The sequence below is a fragment of the Microcaecilia unicolor genome, chromosome 3 (assembly GCF_901765095.1).
Source record: "Microcaecilia unicolor chromosome 3, aMicUni1.1, whole genome shotgun sequence".
Lineage (NCBI taxonomy): Eukaryota > Metazoa > Chordata > Amphibia > Gymnophiona > Siphonopidae > Microcaecilia > Microcaecilia unicolor.
Window position 1 is genome coordinate 411535396 of NC_044033.1, and position 23280 is coordinate 411558675.

At 45.2% G+C, this 23280-nt stretch overlaps 1 protein-coding gene across 1 annotated transcript in view; it reads right to left on the reverse strand.

The window, feature by feature from the left end:
• The window catches only part of FAM228B (family with sequence similarity 228 member B), a 110375-nt gene that overhangs the window by 19817 nt on the left and 67278 nt on the right, over window positions 1-23280 (reverse strand). The window contains exon 7 of the mRNA XM_030195139.1: window positions 261-348. Within this exon, the coding sequence (XP_030050999.1) occupies window positions 261-348 (88 nt within the window). The remainder of the gene's footprint in view (window positions 1-260; window positions 349-23280) is intronic.

Consider the following 23280-nt stretch of genomic DNA (forward strand, 5'->3'; position numbering starts at 1 on the left):
ACCCTCCCCCACCGCCACCGCCAGTTGGGGACCCCCACCAGCAAAGGTACCTGGCGGCAGTGGTGGCGGGGGGGGGGGGGGTCAAAAGTGGAGGGGGCCAGGGCTAAATCTGTGGGGGCCCATGCCCCCGTGGCCCTACCTAGATATACCCCTGCTTTAGCTACATAGTGGTTTCCATGAAGGCATTATAAAATGCATAAATAGAATGGAACACAATGGCAAACAGCAATCAAGTAAACGAGAAAGAAGACATGACAAACCTTGTAAACACTGCAGAGCAATCCTTTCTTCGTTAATATTTTCATGAATTTCTCTTAACAAAGGATCATTCAGATAAGGAGTTGACACCTATTAAAAAATATAGATTTCAAGTTTCTATACAACTACTGTAATAATTGCCATGGATGCCTAAATAATGTAAACAAAGCACAGTGCCAAGGTCTCAGTTCACCCAATCATTATCGGCAAATTGGAAAAAAGGAAGAGATGTTTTTTTGGTGAATATTTAACCAAATTCTATTCTACTCTATTTTATTCTATCTAGGTCTTATATACCGTACTGACCATTATTCCCAGTAGGAAGGGGCAGCCCAACCATTGAAGTGGGGGCCTCAGGTGGCACTCTTCAGGAGCGGCACCTCCCCACTCTTCGGGGAGCAGCATCTCCACCTTTGCGGCGTTTACCTCATCACAATCCAAACCCGGCAGCAATTCCCATACACTGCCTGCCTCCGGCACCCACCTCTTCCCTTTACTGCGGCCACCTCTCTGATGTAACTTCCTATTTCATCAGAGGCTCAGGCAGCTGCACTAAAAGGAAAAGGCAGGTGCCGGCAGCAGGGCAGTGTATGGAAATCGCTGCCACTGTTGGGTTTGGAACATGATGAGGTAAACACTGCAAACAGGCTGGAGGTAGGAAGGGGGCAGCATCTCGGCCTGGGAGGGGGAGGCATCTTGGCCCGGGGGTGGTGGCATCTTAGCTCCACCTCAGGCGGCATCTTGCCTTGGGCCGGCCCTGCCAGTAGGATTCACAGTGTTTCACAAAAAGAGACTCTCAACATTTAGAAGGAGATTACAAAGCAAAGTATAATAACGCAGGTCATCTTAATACCAATATATAAATAAGATTTCAACATCTTCCTACATGACATGCATGATGATTGTGTTCTCATATTCAGAGGTAGCGTATTACAAAGGTGTGCTCCATGGAAATGGAAGGATCTTTCAATAATTGACTTAAATCTAACATTTTTTGTAGTAGGATAACCTATTATCAGAGTCCAAAAATAACAGAAATTTCTCCCAGAAGAAGGGATCTCTAACAGATCCACCAAGCCCTCCACATTAGCCCCAGAAAGTGCTTTAAACATTAAACATAATCAATAGAAATAAAACAAAATAAAACAAGGAAAAGAAAATAAGATGATACCTTTTTTATTGGACATAACTTAATACATTTTTTGATTAGCTTTCGAAGGTAGCCCTTCTTCGTCAGATCGGAAATAAGCAAATGTTGGTAGATGACAGTATATATAAGTGAAACATCAAAGCATTTCAGTGACAGTCTAACAGGATGAGGGTGGGTCAGGTGAGAGACAAGCCAAGTGCATCCTGAATCCTGTCCAGTCCTGCTTGGGGGGTTTTGCCTCCTGCTGCCGCTCGACGATAGTAGGCCAAGGGCTCACGTTGTTAGAGTTCGTGACTGTTTGTTTAAAGCCTGGGACCGTGACACTGTTATAAAGCGGCCCCAGCACCAATACCTCCCACACCAGATCATGCGATCCACTAAGGACTAGGTCAAGAATTTTTCCTTCTCTCATTGGCTCCTGTACCAGCTGCTCCAATATAGCAGTCCTAGATTTCGTCAAGGAATTTTACCTCCCTAGCGTGCCCTGATGTTACATTTACCCAGTCAATATCAGGGTAATTGAAATCAACCATTATTATTGTGTTGCCCAGTTTGTTTGCGTCCCTAATTTCCTTTAACATTTCTACATAAGTACATAAGTACATAAGTAGTGCCATACTGGGAAAGACCAAAGGTCCATCTAGCCCAGCATCCTGTCACCGACAGTGGCCAATCCAGGTCAAGGGCACCTGGCACGCTCCCCAAACGTAAAAACATTCCAGACAAGTTATACCTAAAAATGCGGAATTTTTCCAAGTCCATTTAATAGCGGTCTATGGACTTGTCCTTTAGGAATCTATCTAACCCCTTTTTAAACTCCGTCAAGCTAACCGCCCGTACCACGTTCTCCGGCAACGAATTCCAGAGTCTAATTACACGTTGGGTGAAGAAAAATTTTCTCCGATTCGTTTTAAATTTACCACACTGTAGCTTCAACTCATGCCCTCTAGTCCTAGTATTTTTGGATAGCGTGAACAGTCGCTTCACATCCACCCGATCCATTCCACTCATTATTTTATACACTTCTATCATATCTCCCCTCAGCCGTCTCTTCTCCAAGCTGAAAAGCCCTAGCCTTCTCAGCCTCTCTTCGTAGGAAAGTCGTCCCATCCCCACTATCATTTTCGTCGCCCTTCGCTGTACCTTTTCCAATTCTACTATTCCAATTCTACATCCGTCTGTTCATCCTGGCCAGACAGATGGTAGTACACTCCTATCACTGTCCTTTTCTCCTTCACAAATGGAATTTCAATCCGTAGTGATTCCAAGATGTGTTTTGTTTCCTGCAGAATTTTCAATCTATTTGATTCAAGGCTCTCCTTAATATACAATGCTACCCCTCCACCAATTCGATCCACCCTATCACTACAATATAATTTGTACCCCAGTATGACAGTGTCCCACTGGTTATCCTCCTTCCACCCTGTCTCAGAGATGCCTAATATATCTAATTTTTCATTTAGTGCAATATATTTTAACTCTCCCATCTAATTTCTTAGGCTTCTGGCATTCACATATAGACATTTCACACTATGTTTGTTGTTCCTTGCTGCTCTATCTCCTTTTTAAATGCCGATGCCAGCAGCCTGGTCCCACCCTGGTTAAGGTGGAGCCCATCCTTTCAGAATAGGCTCCCCCTTCCCCAGAATGTTGCCCAGTTCCTACCAAATCTAAACCCCTCCTCCCTGCACCATCGTTTCATCCACACATTGAGACTCCGGAGCTCTGCCTGTCTCTTGAGCCCTTCGCGTGGAACGGGTAGCACTTCAGAAAATGCTACCCTAGAGGTTCTGGATTTGAGCTTTCTACCTAAGAGCTTAAATTTAGCTTCCGGAACCTCTCTCCCACATTTTCCTATGTCATTGGTACCCACATGTACCAAGACAGCCGGCTCCTCCCCAACACTATCTAAAATCCTATCTACATGATGCATGAGGTCCGCCACCTTTGCACCAGGCAGGCAAGTAACCAGGCGATCCTCACGTCCACCAGCCACCCAGCTATCTATATGCCTAATGATCAAATCACCAACTACAACAGCTGTCCTAACCCTTCCCTTCTGGCCAGCACTTGGAGACATATCCTCAGTGCGAGAGGATAGTACATCCTCTGGTGGGCAGGTCCTGGCTACAGGAGTACTTCCTACTTCACCAGGGTGATGCTCTCCTTCTAGGAGACCTCCCTCCTCCAAGTAGCACAGGGGCTACCAGACTGGAGGTGGGACTTCTGTACAACATCCTTGTAGGTCTCCTCTATGTACATCTCTGTCTCCCTTAGCTCCACCAAGTCTGGTACTCTAGCCTCAAGAGAACAGACACATTCTCTGAGGGCTAGGAGCTCTTTGCATCGGGCACACACATATGACATCTCACCAATTAGATCCTGCAGTGCATTTTCTTTCAGGCAGAGCATGGGTCTTGAGTATTGACTGGATTAAATCTGCTCTCAACATCAACGATGTTGAAGCTGCAGCAACATGTTGAGTAAAGCAGAACTCCATCCTCTCCTCAAATTTCTACATGAGCTGCTCCTCAAAAGTCGCCATCAATAAAAGCATGGGAATCAGGGTAGGAGTGGCCATGTCCTCCTGAGTTACTTGGGGTGTATCAGAAATGGGGTCTTGGGATTGTAAAGACGGTTGCACCCTCTCTGATGGCACAGATGAGTGATCTTTGCATTGAGGGTGCTTCAAGGACACTGGTGACCTCAGTGCCTTGAAGCTCTTGGTGCCATGCTTCAACAGGGAGCAATGCTGAGATATCTCAGCCTCCTTGCAATACCTTGCAACATTCTTCCTCAGCACGGAGGACAAATCCTTCCTCTTCTCTGGATGGGAATCAGACCATGACTGCTCTACCAATGCTCAGTGTTGAGGGTGATCAAGACACTCTTAATGTCGATGCATTTCCAGTGTCTGATGTAGCTCCTGGACCCATGGAGACCAATGTTTCCAATGCAGGTATCAAAGAATCAGTCTTATCACCAAAAAGCTTCTCACCTTGCTTTTCTCTACCATGAATCCTTCACTGACATCTAAGAACATAAGAACAGCCATATTGGATCAGACATTGGTCCATCTAGCCCAGTATTCTGCTTCCAGCAGTGGCCAATTCAGGTCACAAGTACCTGTCAGAAACCCAATTAATAGCAATATTCCATGCTACCAATCCCAGGGCAAGCAGTGGTTTCCTCCAGGTCCATCTCAACAACAGACTATGGACTTTTCCTCTAGGAACGTGTACAAACCTTTTTTAAAGCCATATATGCTAACCGCCGTTACCACATCCTCCAGCAATGAGTTCCAGAGCTTAACTATTCTTTGAGTGTTAAAATATTTCCTTCTATTTATTTTCAAAGTATTTCCATGCAATTTCATTGACTGCCCCCTAGTCTGTACTTTTTGAATGAGTGAAAAATCGATTTACCTCCATCCGCTCCACACCACTCAGGATTTTGTAGACCTCAATCATATCCCCCCTCAGCCATCTCTTTTCCAAGCTGAAGAGCCCTAACCTCTTTAGCCTTTCCTCATATGGGAGCAGTTCCATTCCCTCTATCATTTTGGTCACTCTTCTTTGAACCTTTTCTAATTCCACTATATCTTTTTTGAGATATGGTGGCCAGAATTCAACATATTACTCAAGGTGAGGTCGCACTATGGAGTGATACAGAGGCACTATAATATTTTTGGTCTTATTTTGAATTTGGCTCCTAATTATTTCTAGCATCCTGTTTGGTTTTTTTTTTGGGCGCCGCTGCACACTGGGCAGAAGATTTCAGTGTATTGTCTACAATGACACCTAGGTCTTTTTCTTGAGTGGACCCTAGCATCAGATAACTATGATTCAGATTATTCTTCCTAGTGTGCGTCACTTTGCATTTGTCTACATTAAACTTCATCTGCAATTTGGATGCCCAGTCTTCCAGTTTCCTAAGGTCTTCCTGCAATTTTTCACAATCCGCATGTGTTTTGACAACTTTAATCACCTCAGTTATCGTTCCAATTTCCAGATAATTTATAAATATGTTAAATAGCAACGGTCCCAGAACTGATCCCTGTGGCACTCCACTATTCACCCTCCTCCATTGATAAAAATAGCCATTTTAATCCTACTCTCTGTTTTCTGTCCAATAACCAATTCTTAATCTACAGAAGGGCATTGCCTCCTATCCCATGACTTCTTAATTTTCTCAAGATTCTCTCATGAGGTGCTTTGTCAAAAGCTTTCTGAAAAGCGAATGCTACATACCTGTAGAAGGTATTCTCCGAGGACAGCAGGCTGATTGTTCTCACTGATGGGTGACATCCATGGCAGCCCCTCCAATCGGAATCTTCACTAGCAAAGGCCTTTGCTAGTCCTCGCGCGCCCATGCGCACCGCGCATGCGTGACCGTCTTCCCGCCCAAAACCGGCTCGTGCCGGCCAGTCTCATATGTAGCAAGACAAAGAGAAGGGAAGACACAACTCCAAAAGGGGAGGCGGGCGGGTTTGTGAGAACAATCAGCCTGCTGTCCTCGGAGAATACCTTCTACAGGTATGTAGCATTCGCTTTCTCCGAGGACAAGCAGGCTGCTTGTTCTCACTGATGGGGTATCCCTAGCCCCCAGGCTCACTCAAAACAACAAACATGGTCAATTGGGCCTCGCAACGGCGAGGACATAACTGAGATTGACCTAACAATTTATCCAACTAACTGAGAGTGTAGCCTGGAACAGAAAAAACATGGGCCTAGTGGGGTGGAGTTGGATTCTAAACCCCGAACAGATTCTGAAGCACTGACTGCTCGAACCGACTGTCGCGTCGGGTATCCTGCTGCAGGCAGTAATGAGATGTGAATGTGTGGACAGATGACCACGTCGCAGCTTTGCAAATCTCTTCAATAGTGGCTGACTTCAAGTGGGCTACCGACGCTGCCATGGCTCTAACATTATGAGCCGTGACATGACCCTCAAGAGCCAGCCCAGCCTGGGCGTAAGTGAAGGAAATGCAATCTGCTAGCCAATTGGATATGGTGCGTTTCCCCACAGCCACTCCCCTCCTGTTGGGATCAAAAGAAACAAACAATTGGGTGGACTGTCTGTTGGGCTGTGTCCGCTCCAGGTAGAAGGCCAATGCTCTCTTGCAGTCCAATGTGTGCAGCTGACGTTCAGCAGGGCAGGAATGAGGACGGGGAAAAAATGTTGGCAAGACAATTGACTGGTTCAGATGGAACTCCGACACAACCTTTGGCAAGAACTTAGGGTGAGTGCGAAGGACTACTCTGTTATGATGAAATTTGGTGTAAGGGGCCTGGGCTACCAGGGCCTGAAGCTCACTGACTCTACGAGCTGAAGTAACTGTCACCAAGAAAATGACCTTCCAGGTCAAGTACTTCAGATGGCAGGAGTTCAGTGGCTCAAAAGGAGGTTTCATTAGCTGGGTGAGAACGACATTGAGATCCCATGACACTGTAGGAGGTTTGACAAAAGCAAACCTCTCATGAAGCGAACAACTAAAGGCTGTCCTGAGATCGGCTTACCTTCCACACGGTAATGGTATGCACTGATTGCACTAAGGTGAACCCTTACAGAGTTGGTCTTGAGACCAGACTCAGACAAGTGCAGAAGGTATTCAAGCAGGGTCTGTGTAGGACAAGAGCGAGGATCTAGGGCCTTACTGTCACACCAGATGGCAAACCTCCTCCATAGAAAGAAGTAACTCCTCTTAGTGGAATCTTTCCTGGAAGCAAGCAAGACACGGGAGACACCCTCTGACAGACCCAAAGAGGCAAAGTCTACGCTCTCAACATCCAGGCCGTGAGAGCCAGAGACCGGAGGTTGGGATGCAGAAGCGCCCCTTCGTCCTGTGTGATGAGGGTCGGAAAACACTCCAATCTCCACGGTTCTTCGGAGGATAACTCCAGAAGAAGAGGGAACCAGATCTGACGCGGCCAAAAAGGAGCAATCAGAATCATGGTGCCTCGGTCTTGCTTGAGTTTCAACAAAGTCTTCCCCACCAGAGGTATGGGAGGATAAGCATACAGCAGACCCTCCCCCCAGTCCAGGAGGAAGGCATCCGATGCCAGTCTGCCGTGGGCCTGAAGCCTGGAACAGAACTGAGGGACTTTGTGGTTGGCTCGAGATGCGAAGAGATCTACCAAGGGGGTGCCCCACACCTGGAAGAACCGTCGCACTACACGGGAATTGAGCAACCACTCGTGAGGTTGCATAATCCTGCTCAACCTGTCGGCCAGACTGTTGTTTACGCCTGCCAGATATGTGGCTTGGAGCACCATGCCGTGATGGTGAGCCCAGAGCCACATGCTGACGGCTTCCTGACACAGGGGGCGAGATCCGGTGCCCCCCTGCTTGTTGATGTAAGTTTTGGTCCTGCCCTCATTTCCTGTTTCTGCAAGGGCAGGACCAGAGCTGACAGACAGACAAGGGAAGGCTGAAGCGGTAGCCTGCACGCTTTTCACTGCGTGCTGCTCTTGCCAACCCCGACGAGGTAAGAAGATCGCTTTGAAATTCGGACAGACGGAGGGAGGGAGGGAGGGATGGAGGGCGGGCCCTGGAACTCGGAGTCGGACGGAGGGCGGGCGGGCACCTACGGATTCGGCGCCTATGCATGCGGCGCCGGGCCCCCCTGGAGGCCCGGGCCCGGGGAATTTTGTCCCCCCTGTCCCCCCCTCTCAGCGGCCCTGCTCCTTTCTCTCTTCTCCCACCTTGCCCCCTTTTTCAGCCCATTACCATAAAAGGGGAATGACAAGTTGAAGAACAGCAATCATGACAAGGCTTACAAGCCTTTCCTGCAAAATACTTGATCGCAAATAATTTTTTATGATTTTTAACCGTGAAAATGATCGATCACCACTTGCCACACTGACAGGAATTGTCAGCAATATTATTAGAATGATCCTCACATTTGGGAATGGGAGGCTATTTGATAGAACAAAATGGCACAATTCGGTCTTAAACAGATCTTTAAAGGCACATAGTTCATCATACAGTTCAGTTCCATTGATGTCCTTATTATCACCATCTGATAAATGAAGTTGCAAATCATTGCAATACTGTTGGAGCTGTTCATGATCAGTTTCGGCAAGTTTATCACTTTGCACTTGCCAACATTAAATCTCATCTGCTATTAGGATTCCCAGTCTTCCAACTTCCTAAGGTCTTCCTGCAATTTTTCACAATCCGCAAGCATTTTAACAGCTTTGAATTGTTTTGCGTCATCTGCAAATTAAATTACCTCACTCATCATTCCCATGTCTAGATCAGTACAATATAGCACCGGTCCCTTTACAGATCTCTGGGGCACTCCAGTATTCACCCCTCTCCACTAAGTGAATTGGCAATTTAACCCTACCCTCTGTTGTCTATCAATAAATTCCTAATCCACAACAGAACATTGCCTCCTCCTGTCCCATGGGTTTTTAATTTTCTCAGGTGTCTCTCATGAGGAACTCTGTCAAACACTTTCTGAAAATCAAAGAAATGAAGCATATTGGTGAGGCAAGACTTCCCTTGGCTGAATCCACATTGACTCTATCCCATTAAACTATGTTTGTGTATGTGTTCAGTGATTTTATTCTTTATAACAATTTCCACTATTTTGCCTGGCACTGACATCAGGCTTACCGATCTACATGGGTATCTTTGGGGCATCTTTTCTTTACAACGCTAATCCCTTTAAGATTGCGCCTGGGAGCACTAAGATGGCTTTATATTTCCTAGAATAACATAGCTGCCTTTTCAATTTAAGAAACAATTAAGTTTTTTGCATGCATCTCATTGTTACATAGCTCGTAGGACCATGAACTAATATTCATTTAAGTAAAATAATGCATGATTTTACCATTTAACACATGTTGTGAGGCAAAAATTATACCTTATTTCCTTTAAACACAGTAACTATTTCAAAACGTTTGCAATACTGCTCTGCAGACTGGAGAGTCAGTTTTCAAAATGGCTGTGCCTTCCCCTGCCCACCTTAGACTACACCATAGTTCAACAGCAAAGTACAGTTGTGAATCTGTGATGTGAACAGTGAAGAGCAGACACAGCCAGTAGACTACATGTTCTTATAAAAATGAGTCTTTTTGTCTTCTAATGAAACAAGATTTTCATAATGAAGAACAGTAACATTTTATAACAGGGTGCCAGGCCCTGCTGCAATGGAACAGCGCTAGCCGTAGGGGTCCGTGGAAGAGGAAAGAAAATGGTGTGACTCACCCCTCTGTCACTACACCCGCAGGCAGGCTAGCTGACCTCCCCACAGGACTCAGACCTGCCTGGCAATGTGCTCCGCATCCGCGAGTGAGGCTCCAAGGCGCGTGGAACAGCTGGGCGGTGCCAAAGAGCCGAGCGCTGCACGCGGGAAGGCAGCAGCAGTGCATGTGCATAGGTGCTGACGCACCAACGCGGTAAGGTTTATTTTTTTAATTTTTAAATACAACTCGACGGTAGCGCCGCGGCCAGCGCGACGCCCTTGAAGGCAGGCGCCCCCCTGTGGTGCTTACCCAGCTTACTGTGTTGGCACGGCCCTGGGCTCCCCGCCCCCATTTTAGTTTAAAAGCTGCTCTATTTCCTTTTTAAATGTTAGCGCCGGCAGCCTGGATCAATCCCAGATAAGGTGGAGCCTTCACAGAATGTTGGTCAGTTCCTAACAAATCTAAATCCCTCATCCCTGCACCATTGTCTCAACTATGCATTGAGACTTTGGAGTTCTGCCTGTCTCTTGGGTCCTGCACATGGAATGGGAAACATTTCTGAAAGTGCTATCCTGGAGTATCTGGATTTCAGATTTCTACCTAAGAGCCTAAATTTGGTTTCCAGAACCTCCCTCACAAAATTTCCTTTATCATTGGTACCCACATGTACCAAGACAGCAGGCTCCTCCCCAGTACTATCTAAAATCCTATCTAGGTGACGCATGAGGTCCGCCACCTTCGCATCAGGCAGGCAAGTGACCAGGCGATCTTCACGTCCACCAGCCATCCAACTATCTACATGCTTAATAATCAAAGTAGGCATCTATTTTCTTTATATCTTCTACCAACTATTGATGGCAGCTGGATAAGTGGCTGTTAATTGGCTTTTGGGAGCTTGTGAGGGGCTCTCTTTTGCATGTATTTTGAGTGAAGAGCGTTTTTACATTGCTTTTTGTTTAATTTTTGTGAAGGTTTTATTCTGCCATTTTGGGGGTTGGTGGATTGATTTGTATTGTGCTGATCATATCCATGTTATATAAATACTTAACTCTTACCACTCGATTGTCCAACCTGGTGGAACATTGTGATTTTCCCCTTCTACTCATATGTTCCACTCTGTAGAACATAGAGTAGGTTACCACGACAACATCATTGTTATACAGCGTTTACAGCAGAAATATTCAAAACTGGCTTTAGCGATAACAAAAATGTATTCAAGTGGAATACACTGCCTGTGAAGAGATTTCATTTTTATTGTGCTGACATTGTAAGTATCATATCTGTGTTATATGGATTTTCCCCATGCTTCCTATGTATCATTTGTATCCTGCTGATACTAATCATATTTCTGTTATACTGTTCTACTGTGTTGTTTTAATGTCTATATTTCTGACAATGTATTCTGTTATTGTATTATTAGCATCTAGAGGGGATTTGCAGTTCTCTCTAGGATAGTACTGAGAGCCCATGGCTTCCGCTGAGCAAATGGGTGAGGCAGATCCTAATTATAAACAAAGTTTACCTCATTGATTGAATCTATGCGTATATTTGGTCATTTTACTATTGCTATGCTTAAGGTTGCCAACTTTTTAAAATTTTTTTATTTATAAGATTTTAATTTTTACATCAAGTACACATCTTGAATAGAAAAGATGATTATAATAGTTCCTTTTCCAGTTATACAAGAAAAACAATACAGGCAAATACAATAAACTAAATTGTCATCTTTAGTCCACAATACAGAGGGAGCCCCTACTAACTTAAGGAAAAAATAATAAATCAGAAAAGCAATTTCTAATTAGGAATAAAGTGGCTGGTGAGAGCAATCGGGAATTTAAATCAATCATGGGGTTGAAGTTGTTACAGTTATTGGAAATGGAGACGAAGAATCTCTCAGTTTAGCCTCTATAAAAGTATTTAGTTGCTTTGCCTCAAAAAATACATACTTTACTGAATTCAGTTTTATTACACACTTGCATGGGAAATTCAGCCAAAAAGTGCTCCTAGTTGTAATACCTTCGGCCTTAATTTAAGGAATTCCTGTCTTTTTCTCTGGGTCGCCCTAGAGACGTCTGGATACATTCTAATTTGGCAACCTAAGAAATCCTGACTTTTATTAAGAAAATATTGCTTGAGTATCCAGTCTCTATCTGACTGAAGTATGAAAAATACTTTAAGAGTAGCAGTTGTTAAACCTACATTCTCTCCTTCTATTATTTGAGTCAAGTCCAAATTCAAGTCCAATATCTCTGCTGGAGGAACCATCTTATCCTCCTGTATCAGTTCTTTTTTCCGATAAGGTTCTATATAGTAAATCTTGGATATCGGAGGATGAGATTTTTCTGGAATCTTTAAATTCTCAGTTAAATACTGTTTAAAGGTTATCAGTGGTGAAATAGCAAGCTGCTTAGGAAAGTTTATCAATCTCAGAGTATTTGATCGTTGGTGGTTTTCTAAGATTTCAATCCTGTGTGGTAGAAAAATATTTTCCTTGATCAAATTCATCTGAATCTGTTGACAGCTTTGAACAGCAGCTGAGTTATTTTCCATACTTTTACCCAGAGAAGTTACTTTGGTCTCTAATTCAGATATGCTTCCAATATCTAAATTACATTTCTGGGTAAATTGAGTAAACTTCTGCACAAATGAGGCTTCCAGTCCCACAAGTGCCTCCCATATATTTTCTAGTGTAATAGTTTGAGGCTTACAGGGCAGAAACGACTTACTTGGAGTTCCCAAGTCAGGAAAAGAGGGAAAATCCGAGTTTCCTCCTATATCTCCATGGTCTTCCCCAGTAACCTCTTCTCCTCCGCTCGCACCCGCTTCCATCGATGCGGGTTTGTCGGCATCTCTGACACCACTTCGGCGCCCGCACCAGGAGACCCCGTCGGAGTTTTCTCACCCGGAGTATTCTGGGCCGTAGTTGACGCCATCGCCGGCATCGGAGGAGGAATCCTCACTTCGGGACTGAGCGTTGTTTCTGCCTCGAGCCGAGGGAACGAAAGACCTCCCTCTGCTCCTCTCAGCAGCGAGGATGATCCTGTAGTCGTTCCCGATACAAGGAAGCGGTCAAGCGTTGCAGTTCTAGGGAATACAGGAATCGCGGGTCCAATTCGCTGTTTACCTCTCCTCTTAGGCATAATTTAAGTAAATAGATAACTTTTCAAGGAATTAAGTAACTGCAACGATTGGAGCGACTTCCTGTGCTGCTCATTCAGCCGCCATCTTGCTCCTGCCTCAGATAAAAACTTGACCCCTGCCCTGCTCCATGTCCCTCTCTTGCCACACCTTCTGTTGCACTCTCCCACCCTGCTCCTCTACAACTAACTGCCTGTACTAGGGTTGCTCTCTCAGAAGAAAAAACTGCCATATTAATGTACATGCTATAATTATTTCAGAAACTTTACTTAACAGAAAGACGAATTTTTTATGACTATCTAATTCAGATTAACCAAGTACTGTCTACCAACTTTTATAAATGGCATCCAAAGTTAGGTGCGCAATTGGGCACACGGTTATAGAATAGGGTCAGTTTTGCGTGTAACCTAATTGGTTAATTAGTGCTAGGTTGGCACATAATTGGTTATAAGTATCAATAGTTGGCATTAACATGCACTAATTGGCAATAATTTGTAGTTATACACATAAATGACTTATACCCCTATTCTATAACCTGAGAACTTAAATTCTACGGCATGAGCTCCAAAGGGATCTGGGAAGGGCATGGGCATGTCAGGGGTGGACCAAGCAATTAGGCACAATGTTATAGAATACTGTTATGTGCCTAACTACCAGTGCTTAGGCATGAGCATTTACACCACCTTTGAGCAGATGTAAATGGTAATGCCTAAAGTTATGAGCAAAAATGCGGGCTTATGCTAATAATTCTATAACAGCAGTTCCATGCAAAACTGCCATTATAGAATTCGCACTTAGCATGCACCATTGCAGTGCCTAAGTTTAGGCAACCTATAAAGGATTACTCCCTATATGGCTAGGGACTCATAGGGCTGCACAGGCCAATGTCAGTCAGTCAGTCACACACTATACACAGATACAACAGCACATGGGCTGCAGTAGGCTGCATCAAACACACACACACACACACAACATTTGTTATGCTCACTAAAGCTGAGTGACAGTATTGATTCTTCCTCCTGTTCCTGTGTACACCAAAGCCAACCTGCTGCTCTGCATTCTGCCTACACATGCAAAAAGAAGTCCCCACTGCACGCATGAGGAGATGCCAGGACCATCCCAAAGCTGGATATTTATCAATAGCTACGCTTGAGACTGAAGGCCAATGAGTTTTAATCAATTAATAGAAAATAACATTCCTTTTTCTTCCTTTGGTCATTTTATTTTTCTAATTAAGTTGATCCCAGTCTGTGGTTTCTGTTTTCCTCTGTCTTCTCTGAACTCTCTTGCCAGGGTCGCCTAATCCATTTGGCATGTCTTCTCTCTCCATGTCCATAATTCATCTTCCCTCTGCGACCCTACCCCTATCCTCCATGTTGAGCATCTTTCCTCTGTATGTCATTATGCTTGCCCTGTTCAGTGTCACAGCCCTACCGTGACTCTGCGAATGGACCCAGCTGGTTCAGATTGCAGAGCATTTGTGCAGCGCTTTAGCTCCCAACAGGGCTGCATGAATACATGCCGACGTCCCCCCAGACCTGACGCCATGTCCGCAGGGTGCTGGAAATGATATCACGCAGTGGAACATTCATAAACTACCCTGAACTAGCTTCATTCAGTACCTTTGCATGGTTGGCCTTCACGCTTCTTCTGAGACATTGTCCTGCAGAAGCAAGTTCCTGAGATGCTATTCTGTGTGAGTGGGTTCCTGAGACACTTTTCAGTGTGAGTGGGTTCCAGAAGTGCAATTCTGTGTGAGCGGATTCCTGAGACACTTTCTGTATGAGTAGGTTCCTGAAGTGCTATTCTGTATGAATGGGTTCCTGAGACACTTTTCAATGTGAGTGGGTTCCAGAAATGCTACTCTGTGTGAGTGGGTTCCTCAGACTTTTCTGTGTGACTGGGTTCCAGAAATGCTATTCTGAGTGGGTTCCTGAGACGCTCTACTGTGTGTGTGTATATGTGGGTTCCAGGAGGCACCTAGCTGTCTGTGTTTTGTAGAACCCAGAAAACAGTTGGGCTTTTGGTTTCCAGTACCATCTCTGTGCTGATGATACCCAGCTTTACCTCTCCACTCCCGACATCACAGTTGAAACCCAGGTCAAAGTTTCGGCCTGCCTTTCAGACATCGCTGCCTGGATGTCCAACCGGCATCTGAAACTGAACATGGCAAAGACTGAGCTCCTTGTCTTTCCACCCAAACCCTCTTCTCCTCTTCCCCCACTTTCTGTCTCTGTTGACAACGCCCTCATCCTCCCCGTCTCTTCAGCCCGCAATCTCGGAGTCATTTTTGACTCCTCCCTCTCCTTCTCTGCCCATATCCAGCAGACAGCTAAGACCTGTCGCTTCTTCCTCTATAATATTAGCAAAATTCACCCATTCCTCTCTGAACAGACCACCCAAACCCTCGTCCACTCACTCGTTACCTCTCGTCCTCGTCTTGACTATTGCAACCTTCTCCTCGCTGGCCTCCCGCTTAGCCACCTATCCCCCCCTTTAATCTGTCCAAAATTCCGCTGCACGTCTTATCTACCGCGTGAACCGATACTCTCATATCACCCCTCTCCTCAAGTCGCTTCACTGGCTCCCAATCCGCTACCGTATACAGTTCAAGCTTCTCCTATTGACCTTCAAGTGCACTCAATCTGCAGCTCCCCATTACCTCTCTACCCTCCTCTCCCCATATGTTCCCACCCGTAACCTCCGCTCTCAGGACAAATCACTCCTTTCTGTACCCTTCTCCACCACCGCTAACTCCAGACTCCGCCCCTTCTTCCTCATATCACCTTATGCCTGGAACAGACTTCCTGAGCCCATACGCCATACGCCATGCGCCCTCCCTGCCCATTTTCAAGTCCTTACTCAAGGCCCATCTCTTCTCCCTTGCTTTTGGTGCCTAACCACCTTCCCATTCCTGATACCTACACTGACTACATAGTTTTTACCTTTAGATTGTAAGCACTCTTGAGCAGGGACTGTCCTTCCCCATGTTTAAACTTGTACAGCGCTGCATAACCCTGGCAGCGCTATAGAAATGCTAAGTAGTAGTAGTAGTACTTTTGAGCCACCCAAGCCTTGCTCCTGATTTGTTAACCTCTCCTGTGTTGCTCGAAGCTGTTCCTAGGAGGTTTCTTGAAAGGGGTCCTTATCCAACAAAGACTCATCAACCACAGTCCCCCTTTTATCTGTGGTCCAAGGGCTCACAAGCTCTGTCCGCAGCAGCCAGTATCTCCCTTCTGTGTCCATATCCCCCCCATCCAGCATTGCCCCCCTATGTCCATATCCCCCTATATGTCCAGCATCACTCGTCTGTGCCCGTATCCCCATGTGTCCAGCATTGCCCCACTGTTCCCGCATCCCCTCACACTTCCAACATTACCCCTCACACTCCCCTTCTTCCCGTACAGCCAACCACCCTGGGGCCAGCATGTCTTCATTACTCTTTCCTCTCTCCTGTCTCATTCCCACCAGGGCCAGCATCTCTCTTCTTTCCCTCACCCCAGTCCATCATCACTCCCCCTAGCCCTTTCTCTGGGAATCCAGCAGGTGTTCTCTCTCTCCTATTCTCCCCTCCCAGCATTGCTCCCTCTACCTTCTTTCCCCACAAATCCTGGCATCTCTCCCTCTCCCCCTCCCCAACCTGTGGATCCAGCATCTCTCTCTCTCTCTTTCTCTTTCCTTCCTCCCTTCATAGCCCATTAACGTTGTTCTTATGAACGGCAGTGCTAAAACATACTGCCTACTGCAAGGCTGTTCCTTTATTGCATCCTGCCTGACAGAAACAGAAAGTTGCATCAGAGAAGGTGGGACATGGCAGAGAGAATGCCTTGCATAAGATGGAGGCAGTATGTTTCAGCTCTGACAACAGCAAGGTTGGCAGGCCACAGGGGAAGGGAGGAGAGAGAGATGCCAGGCCAAAGGAGAGTGCGAGTGAGATGCTGGGTAGTGGGAGGGGGGTAGGAAAAGGAAGAAAGAGAGAGAGGATGATGCCAGACAACAAGGGGTAAGGAGTCAGGGGCTATCAGTGACAAAAAGAAATGGCTTTTCTATTGCCGGTTTTAAGAGTCTGCCAGCAGCCAGCCTGACCAATGAAAAACTGGCCAGATGACCGAAAACCCGCCAGTTGGCAACATTTGTTATGCTGTTAACCAAATTTTAATTTTTTTGTCAAGCTATATGGGCTGTACTTCACCTTGGGTGAATTTCTTCATAAAGGCATTTAATAAATCACAATAACTAAATAAATAAATAGAATTACCCTCTTAATATATAATTCCAGATGCATAATGCATTATGGGGCAATTCTATAAGTGGGCATCAGAGATGTCCACACATTACAGTATTCTGTAAAGTTACACACATAAGTGCTTAGGCACCCTGCTGACAGTTTCACAGGTATATTGTGTTCATAAGTTTCACATACTATAGCAGGACATGTTTATCCACTCCTACCCTAGCTAAGATCATTTTCAAGCATCTTTCTGACCTCGTGCAACTTTCTTTAAATTAGTCCCCCTATTTTCTAACTCCCGTTACTCTATCATATCTATATGTTCCATCTTTGCTTATACCCTATGCTATTAAAATGTTTTATTACGTATTGTGTTGTAATGTAGCTTACTATGATATACTTTGTATTGTTATTTGAATATCTTTACTGCTGTAATAGTCTATTGCTTATGTTTGACTTATTCTTGCTGTAACACCTCCTTGAATGAATTCCTTCAAAAAGGCGGTAAATAAATCCTAATAATAAAAAATAAATAATCCTGTGTGCATTTACACAAGTAAGTGTTCTATATATTATCATGCAAATTGCCCTTTATATGTCAGGAATTAGGTGTAGAGCAGTGCTTCTCAACCCAGTCCTCAGGACACACCTAATGGTTTTCAGGATACCCAAAATGAATATGCATGAGATATATTTACATACAATGACTGACTGGGTGTGTCCAGAGAACTGGTTTCAGAATCCCTGATATAAAGAAAAGGGGCATTTCGTGATCTACAGCTTTAAAACTGCAGGAAAATGAAGGTGGTCAAATTGGGAATTGAATGCACATGTTTTCAGTTTCTTTTTGGAGTGACTTTAGAGAACATGTACTGCTCAAAATCTTACTGAAATACTTAGAGCTGTCTTGGGTTTATTGAAGTTGGTATTGTCTCCATCTGGAACTGTAGTGCACAACATCTCCTGCAAAACGGAACATAGCATTTTCATTTGTATTGTTTTCTTCCAACACAAGCCATTCTATTGAATCTTCCCGATAGTGTTCAGTCACAGAAGGAGATTCATGAACCACAAATGCTGAAAAATTCAGTTTGACCCAAAGATTCTGAGACTTTGTATCAATTTCAAGTCTCTGGGGAAGCTCTAACAAGTTTTGGCCAGCAGAAACAGTGTTGCCAGGTGGGCGGTTTTACCGCCCAATTGGGCGGTTTTCCGCGACCCGCCGCGGGAAATTTTTGCCCGCGGCGGGTTGCGGTTTTTTGGGCTGTTTTTGGGCTTCAGGGCGGTTTTTTCGGCCGCGGGGGGGCGGGGTTAGTGACGTTTTTTGGGCGGGGTTAGTGACGTTTTGGGCGGGGTTAGTGACGTGGGAGGCGGGGCCGATGACGGGGAGGCGGGGCCGGTGACGTGGGAGGCGGGGCCGATGACGGGGAGGCGGGGCCGGTGACGGCGGGGGCGGGGTTGATGACGGCGGGGGCGGGGTGATGACGCGGGGGTGGGGGTGTTAGGGGCGGGGTTTGTGTTTGGGCGGGTTTTGGGCTGGTTTTGGGGCTGGATTGGGCTGGCAAAAAATTTTCCACCTGGCAACCCTGAGCAGAAAACAGTTATTCTATTTACTGCTCCAGCTGCTCCTCTTCAGACAGTCTGCAAGGTACGGGGGGGGGGAAGAGGGGCAGTGGCGTATCTAGGGGGGGGCGCAGGTCGTTCCCCTAAACAATCTTTTAGAAAAAATGGCGCCTATGCACCAGAGGCGCCTGCAGTCTCATACTGTTTTAACTTTTCCTCCCGGCCGCTACGCTGCCTTTTGAGTCTGCAGCAGCCTGGAGGAACTAAGAGCATCCCATCCCTGCCCCTCACTGACTGGGTGACATACATGCGGACAAAATCCCGCCTTCGCGTTGAGAGGAACTCCTTACGTACAGCGTTAATTGAGAGACAGAGGTCGGGATTACGTGAAGACTGCTCGCTCTGCCATAGTGCAATCCTCCACCCACCTTGTGAATGTCACTCAAGCGCCCCTGCCGCCTCTGCCAATTTCCCTCCTGGCTTTGTAAAACGTACATTTTTTCTTTTTTTATTTTGCAATGTACAGGAAAGAATGCATTCTGTTTCTCTTTTACCAGTATTGCACTGAGTCTGGCTTTCTTGGGCAGAGTGGAGGGGGTCTCTATTTCAAATTGTTTGTATGGGGTTTTTTTTTTGTGGCTCCCTATTCTGTATTAGATGAGGGTCTGTCCATGTTCTGCATGTGCGACTGAGATGAAGGATTCTGCTAGCATGTAGTGTCTGTGTAGGAATGTGTAACAGTGCAGCTTGTTTCAGTTTCCCAACAGTAGATATGTTGGTGCTCTAGAGTCCAGTGTATTATATATAGCACTGTCTTTTCAAAGGTGGGTTAGGGCTGTTATGGTGTGACAAGTTTGGTGTTCTAGGTGTCACACAAAATAAAAATGCTCAGGACTAGTGGTCTCCACATCCTGTAGAGTCACCACACAAACAAAAGCCCATCTGGTTTAAATAATGTGTCCAGCACTGGAAGGAGTGTATGTGCTGTTCCTGGGGTGATGGTCACAATTTTAATATTTTTACTTGTAGTTAAGAAGACAGGTTGCCTGCTCTGGCCAGTCCAGGGATCTCTTCTGCGTCCTGTCTCCTGATGTAACTTCCTGTTTCCTTGTAGGCAGGACCAGGGTTGCCAGATGGGCGGTTTTCCCACCCAATTGATCGGTTTTCTGCAACCCGCCGCGGGAAACTTTTGCCCGCGGCGGGTTGTGTTTTTTTTGGGCTGGTTTTCTTTTTTCGGTGCAGGTTTTGGGTGGTTTTTCGGCCAGCGGGGGTGGGGCTAATGGCGACAGAGGCAGGGTTTGTGACGTTTTGGGCAGGGTTTGTTGACATATTGGGCGGGGCAATGACGGTGGGGGCGGGGTGATGACGGAAGGGGCGGGGTTGATGACAGCGGGGGTGGGGGTGATGACAGAAGGGGCGGGGGTGGGGTGTGTGCTGTTTTTGGGCGGGTTTTGTGTGGGAATTTTTTTTTTATATGGCAACCCTGGGCAGGACACAAAAGAGACAGCCTGTATTAATCATTGCCCGCCACTGCACCTGAGAACAAGACAGGCACTGCTGTCTAGCTGACACCAACTGGTGCCTATTTTATAAAAGTCTGCTCCCCCTGATGTCAAAACCTGGCTATGCCTCTGGGGGGGGCAGGTCTGGAGAAGGGAACAGTTCAATTTTTCTGAGCTTTGTAGTTTCCATTTCAGTCTTACTCTTTTCTTCCCTCCCTGTACTCTCCCCTCCCCTACAACACACAGATCAAAAGACAGCATTGGGGAAAGGCTTAAGCTGAAGATAGAGTGGAGGATCAAAAAGAAAACACCCCAGGACAGGAGAAACAGAGAAGACTGTTGTGGTCAAACCTGTGAAAAGTCAAAGAAGGGCAGAGAGAGAAAGAAAAGTCTGTATGCATGAGAGAGAGAGAGAGAGAGAGTATGGTATTGTGTGTAGGTAAAAGATTAAATCGATGCACATCCACTTTCCCTTGTCCCCCCCCCCCCCCCCCCCCCCCCCCATCAACACCAAGCTCAGGACGATCACAATACTAGTTTCTGGATATTTACATTTTGAAGAAATTAGATGCACTCACTGTAAAAGAAACAGCAGCTAATGTTTATTAATTAATTCATTTGGTGTATCACCATTCGTTCACATCAAGACTTTACAATTAAAATAGGCACATTAATTCCAAACAACACAAACAGCAACAAGAAACACGGGTAGGTGATTACACTCCGGACTGAGACATTTTGGAGAGACACAGCAGGGTGGGCAGGAATCCTTCTGCACATGAAAACCAGAATGTCAGTCCCTGCCGAAAATGAAGTGGAAAAACGAGTACTGCTCACCTTCTTAGAAGAAATATCAAAATGGCTGCCAGAAACATATCTGGTGTGGTGGGAGAGTAAAGATGGATGCAAAGGGATTTGGGAGGGAAAACCCAAGTCATAACTGACTCCATGAATCAGTTAACTTGCATTTGACTTTTGGAACTAGAGAGACATTAATAGAATAAAACACTAAGATGTGCAGAGACTCATTGCAGGGCCTCATTTGCACAAATCAATAGGGGCTGTAGAGCAGAAAACATAATCGTTTAATGGTAAGCCCAGCCTTATTTCTCGTCATTTCTCTCAGCACTTTAGATTGTTTTCCTCAATATTACAGGCTCATTTTATATTTTTGTTGTTTCCCCGGAATGAATGAGTTTGAATCTGCTCTGATGGTAGGCAGCTCCCATGAAAAAATGGTTTTAATTCTGTTTTGCTTATCACCTGTGTAGTGTCCTTTTGTACTCCAGAAATCAAAACTGAGGCTTGAGACTACACCAGATTTATTAAAATATTCAACAGAGATGACAGGTTGGCTGCTTTCCTACTTGTACTTCTTGGCTTGTATGGAGTCCCATCCCTGTCACTATCCATAACACCTGAGGTGCAGCACAACCTCCCCCCCCCCCCCCCCCCCCCCCCGAAATAGTAGGAAGTAAAATAAAATACTGGTCATGATGTCCACATTATATATCATTACCCTTAGGCTGTTTCGCATCCTCTTTTCTCTTAGGCTGAAGTAGTAGAAAATAAAATAAAATACTGGTCATGACATCCACATTTTATATCATTACCCTTAGGCTCTTTTCCCATCCTCTTCTCTTGTAGGTTGTGTCCTTATCAGACATTGATTCGTCCTCATTTTATATTGCCCCTTTGGTGTTTCTTTATCTTTTCCCTTCCCCTTGTCCTCATCCTCCCACTTCCCTTCCCATTGTCTTTTCTTCTTTTTCTACTACTACTACTACTACTATTTAGCATTTCTATAGCGCTACAAGGCATACGCAGCGCTGAACAAACATAGCATAGACCTCATCCCAGACTTTTACCCCTTCTTGCATTTGTAGACCTATTTCCCTCTTCCCCCTCCTTTGCCTGCTCTCTTTCTTTCACTGACTTGCTACCAAACACATTCTTCTCATATTGATATTTTACACTGTCCTTTTCTTGCATCTTTTTCCTACTTGCCTAGCCAATAATGATCTCCCTTACATACTCTGTAGCTTCTTCAAATTATCTAAGCTTCTCTCTTGGTCATTGAAATACTTTCTTTCGTCATTTTTTTTTTTTTTGCTTCTTCCCTGGCTCTTAGTATTTTAAAAATATTTTGAAAAATGCACATTTTATAGGCTGTAAAATAACAGGGTGCAGCATGTGTAATATACAGCTTGTGTGTACCCTAGTACATATGAATGGGGTGATGTGTGTGTGTGTCATGTAGCCTTAGGTGGCATTTGATCTATAAGGATGAATAGATTAAGGTATGTGCCATGTTGAGTTGGTCTAGAAGGACAGCTAGACTGTGGTCAACTTCCTCATCTTTGCCTTTCCTATTGGAGAAGCAACAGTATATACTTTATCTGGAAATGAAATAAAATCATAGCATGAATCAGTCTCTCTCTTCATTATTTTCCACCACAGTACTTGTCCAATCTTCTTTTACACCAGCAGTCAGTGTGGGGCACAGGTTTGGGCGATTGCAATAAATCAGTTTGGCCTTGCATCATGGAAAAAAATACAACTACCACATGAATAATGCCATGATTGGACATGTGTTCATGCATAAACATCTAGTTAGCACAAACATGATGAGCAGATGTACAAGCATATTTATGAATTAACACTATCAAAGAAGAAACACACTGTGAATCTATTTCTGCCAATATTTGTGTATGTCCTAATTCCTCGTTACTATCGCCAATGTAAAAATGGAGGATAATCAATATCCTTATGATAAGACTGAGCTGGACACACATACATACATAAGAATGGAGTGGAGGAGTGGCCTAGTGGTTAAGGTGGTGGACTTTGGTCCTGAGGAACTGAGTTCAATTCCCACTTCAGGCACAGGCAGCTCCTTGTGACTCTGGGCAAGTCACTTAACCCTCCATTGCCCCATGTAAGCCGCATTGAGCCTGCCATGAGTGGGAAAGCGCGGGGTACAAATGTAATAAAAATATACCACAGACTGAGCATGTTCAATTTCACTTACAAATAGCAGCTAACCATTGAGGAGTTCATGCATTTACATAGCTCACTACTTACAATGCCAGTATAGCACACCAGCCAGATTATCTCTCTGGGTCTCTTGTAGCTCTCTGGAATCTACTAAGTTCATTCCAGGATTGACAAAATATACTGATAGTTTAGTAGTTCACTTGTTGATCATGTCGGCCCATGCTCCATCTCTACAACATTAAAAAT